The sequence below is a fragment of the Mauremys reevesii genome, linkage group 13 (genome assembly GCF_016161935.1).
Source record: "Mauremys reevesii isolate NIE-2019 linkage group 13, ASM1616193v1, whole genome shotgun sequence".
Taxonomy (NCBI): domain Eukaryota; kingdom Metazoa; phylum Chordata; order Testudines; family Geoemydidae; genus Mauremys; species Mauremys reevesii.
Window position 1 is genome coordinate 13,040,880 of NC_052635.1, and position 2,206 is coordinate 13,043,085.

At 52.8% G+C, this 2,206-nt stretch overlaps 1 protein-coding gene across 1 annotated transcript; it reads right to left on the reverse strand.

Moving 5' to 3' along the window:
• Positions 1-677: 677 nt before the first annotated feature.
• On the reverse strand, positions 678-1,564 carry LOC120380046 (ribonuclease-like). Its single transcript, XM_039497549.1, has 2 exons — positions 1,504-1,564; positions 678-1,127 (listed from the first exon to the last, which is right to left on the reverse strand). Exon 2 carries the CDS (start codon positions 1,101-1,103, stop codon positions 678-680), a length of 426 nt encoding a protein of 141 aa, XP_039353483.1. The 5' UTR covers positions 1,104-1,127; positions 1,504-1,564.
• Positions 1,565-2,206: the final 642 nt, after the last annotated feature.

Consider the following 2,206-nt stretch of genomic DNA (forward strand, 5'->3'; position numbering starts at 1 on the left):
GTTAGAGCAGGCTGGAGGTGGAAGTCAGCACTCCTGAGTTCTGTTCCCAAGACTGGGGAAGAAGGTTGAGATGGAGCTGAAAACACAGAGAATCTCATTGGAAACCACAGCACACTCCTGAAGTGTTCAGCAGTTTACAATCTTGCTATTCCCAATGTAACACAACTAGGCGGTTATTGCTTTGCAGGTTTCAGATTTTATTGAGTTCAGGGAGCACAGAGAATGGCAGGCGGGGACAGATGTTCAAAAATGATGAAGAGAACAATGATGAATAGCACTTAACATGATGAATGTGAGGCTTATCCATTCTTAGACTGAATACGCAACACCAGCAGGGTGAAACTGGTGGATAGTTCTTGATTAAAGGACAGAGGTTGAGATGGCTGCTATTTTTGGCAGTGGGGAGATGACAAGGGGCAGCAGAGGAGGGGGGGTGGGGAAGGGGTGGCTATACTGTATAATGGGCACTAGGGGCAGCAGAGGGTGGGGGTGGGGAAGGGGCGGCTATACTGTATAATGGGCACTAGGGGGCAGCAGATGGTGAGGGGATGAAACACCTGCACAATTTGACCTGTGTTCAGAGGTAGGTGAGGAGCCGGGTGCGGTGACCAGTATCGGGGAGCCGGATGGGAGGAAGCAGCAGGGTCCCCTGCCTGCCCTCCATGCCTAGTGCTGGCCTATTTGCTCTTCACATAGAAAACAGGGAGACCATCCCAACAGGCAATGACGATTTTTTGTGATGCGCTGATCCCGGTGTAAGAGATGCTCCAGGGGTTAAATGTGCAGGTGGTGATGTTGAATTCATTCTTGCTCTCGTACCGGTAGGGCCCGTTGGCTACCCCCTCTGTTGTGCAGACTTTGGTGATGTTCTCGGGTGTTTCATGGATGAAGGTGTTGCTGTATTTCCAGTACATCACCCGGTCCCACATCATCCTGTTGCAATAGGCATTGTTGTTGGTGGCGACGGTCTTGGGGTTGTCCACATGTTCTTTCCGGAATATGTCATGCAGTGGGTTCCACTTCTGTCCGAGGGTCAGAGCCACACAGGCAGCCAGCAGGGCGAGGGTCAGCAGGAGCACAGGGCGGGGTCTGCTTGGAGCCATGGCTGTGTCTGTCACTGGATCGACCTGTAGAGGGGACAAAAGGTGAAGATGAATGGAGACATCACCGGGTGGGGCTCTGCCTCCTCTATGGAAACTGCTGGACCCAAAGCCCCTTCCCAGTCCCACCCCATTCTCCCCCAAAGCTCCTTCCCCTCCCATTATTCCTGCTCCACTGCATGATGTGCTGCTCTGAGACCAACTGACATCAACCTCTGCTCCCTTTTCTCTCTCCCATTGCTCCCCACGCTGAGCTGGAGATAAAACCCAGGAGTCCTGGCTCTGACCACCCCTGCAATAACCACCGGATCATGCTGCCTCCCAGAAACAAACCCTGCAGTTGCAGCCCCATGTGACACAGCTCTCTGCTCTTTCCCGGCTGGTGGAATCTCTGGCAACTTACCCAAGTCCTTGTTCCTTCACTGCTGTCAGAGTGATGGTTCTGAGCCTCTCCTGAGCGGAACCTCACCCTGATCCTCCTGCCTGTCTGGGAGCAGGTTATATAGAGACATGGAAGGGGAGGGGAAATCCAATAAACAATTGGGTAAGGATAATTTCCTGATATCTTGCGATTAAAAGTAGTGGCCCAGCAGGCTGGGCATGGTTGGAGAACAAACAGCACATGTCCTGCCCGAGATGTGGGCTCCACCAAAACATCTCAGGGTGTGTCTAACCAGCAAGCAAAGGTGTGATTATAGCATGGGTGGGCAGAACAGTGTCAGCTTTATTCTAGCTAGTGTGAGTAACAATACTGGGTGGCACAGAATTCACCATGAGGTAGCTGCCCAAGTCCCAGTCTGCCAGGGAGCCTGGCCCGTACTCTGGTCACCAGCCTGTGCTGCAGTCCAGGCCAACATGTCCCATGCTAGCTAGACTAAAGTTAGCATAGGAACGCCCACCCATGCTGCAAACACAGCTTCATTTTCTGTGTGGATGGACCCCAAGTCCTAACCCACTGACACCTTCCTAATCCAGTCCTATCCTGGGAACTCATAGCATTGCTGGTGCTCCCCAATCCTGATTTATACCCTCCTGCTATCCCAGCCCTAAGCTCCCCACAGCCTGCTCTGCCAATGCCCCTCAATCCCAACCTGGTACTCCCTGAT

Excerpts from the sequence above, each read along its gene's own strand:
- LOC120380046 (XM_039497549.1), bottom strand. The coding sequence starts at position 1,103 with ATGGCTCCAAGCAGACCCCGCCCTGTGCTCCTGCTGACCCTCGCCCTG.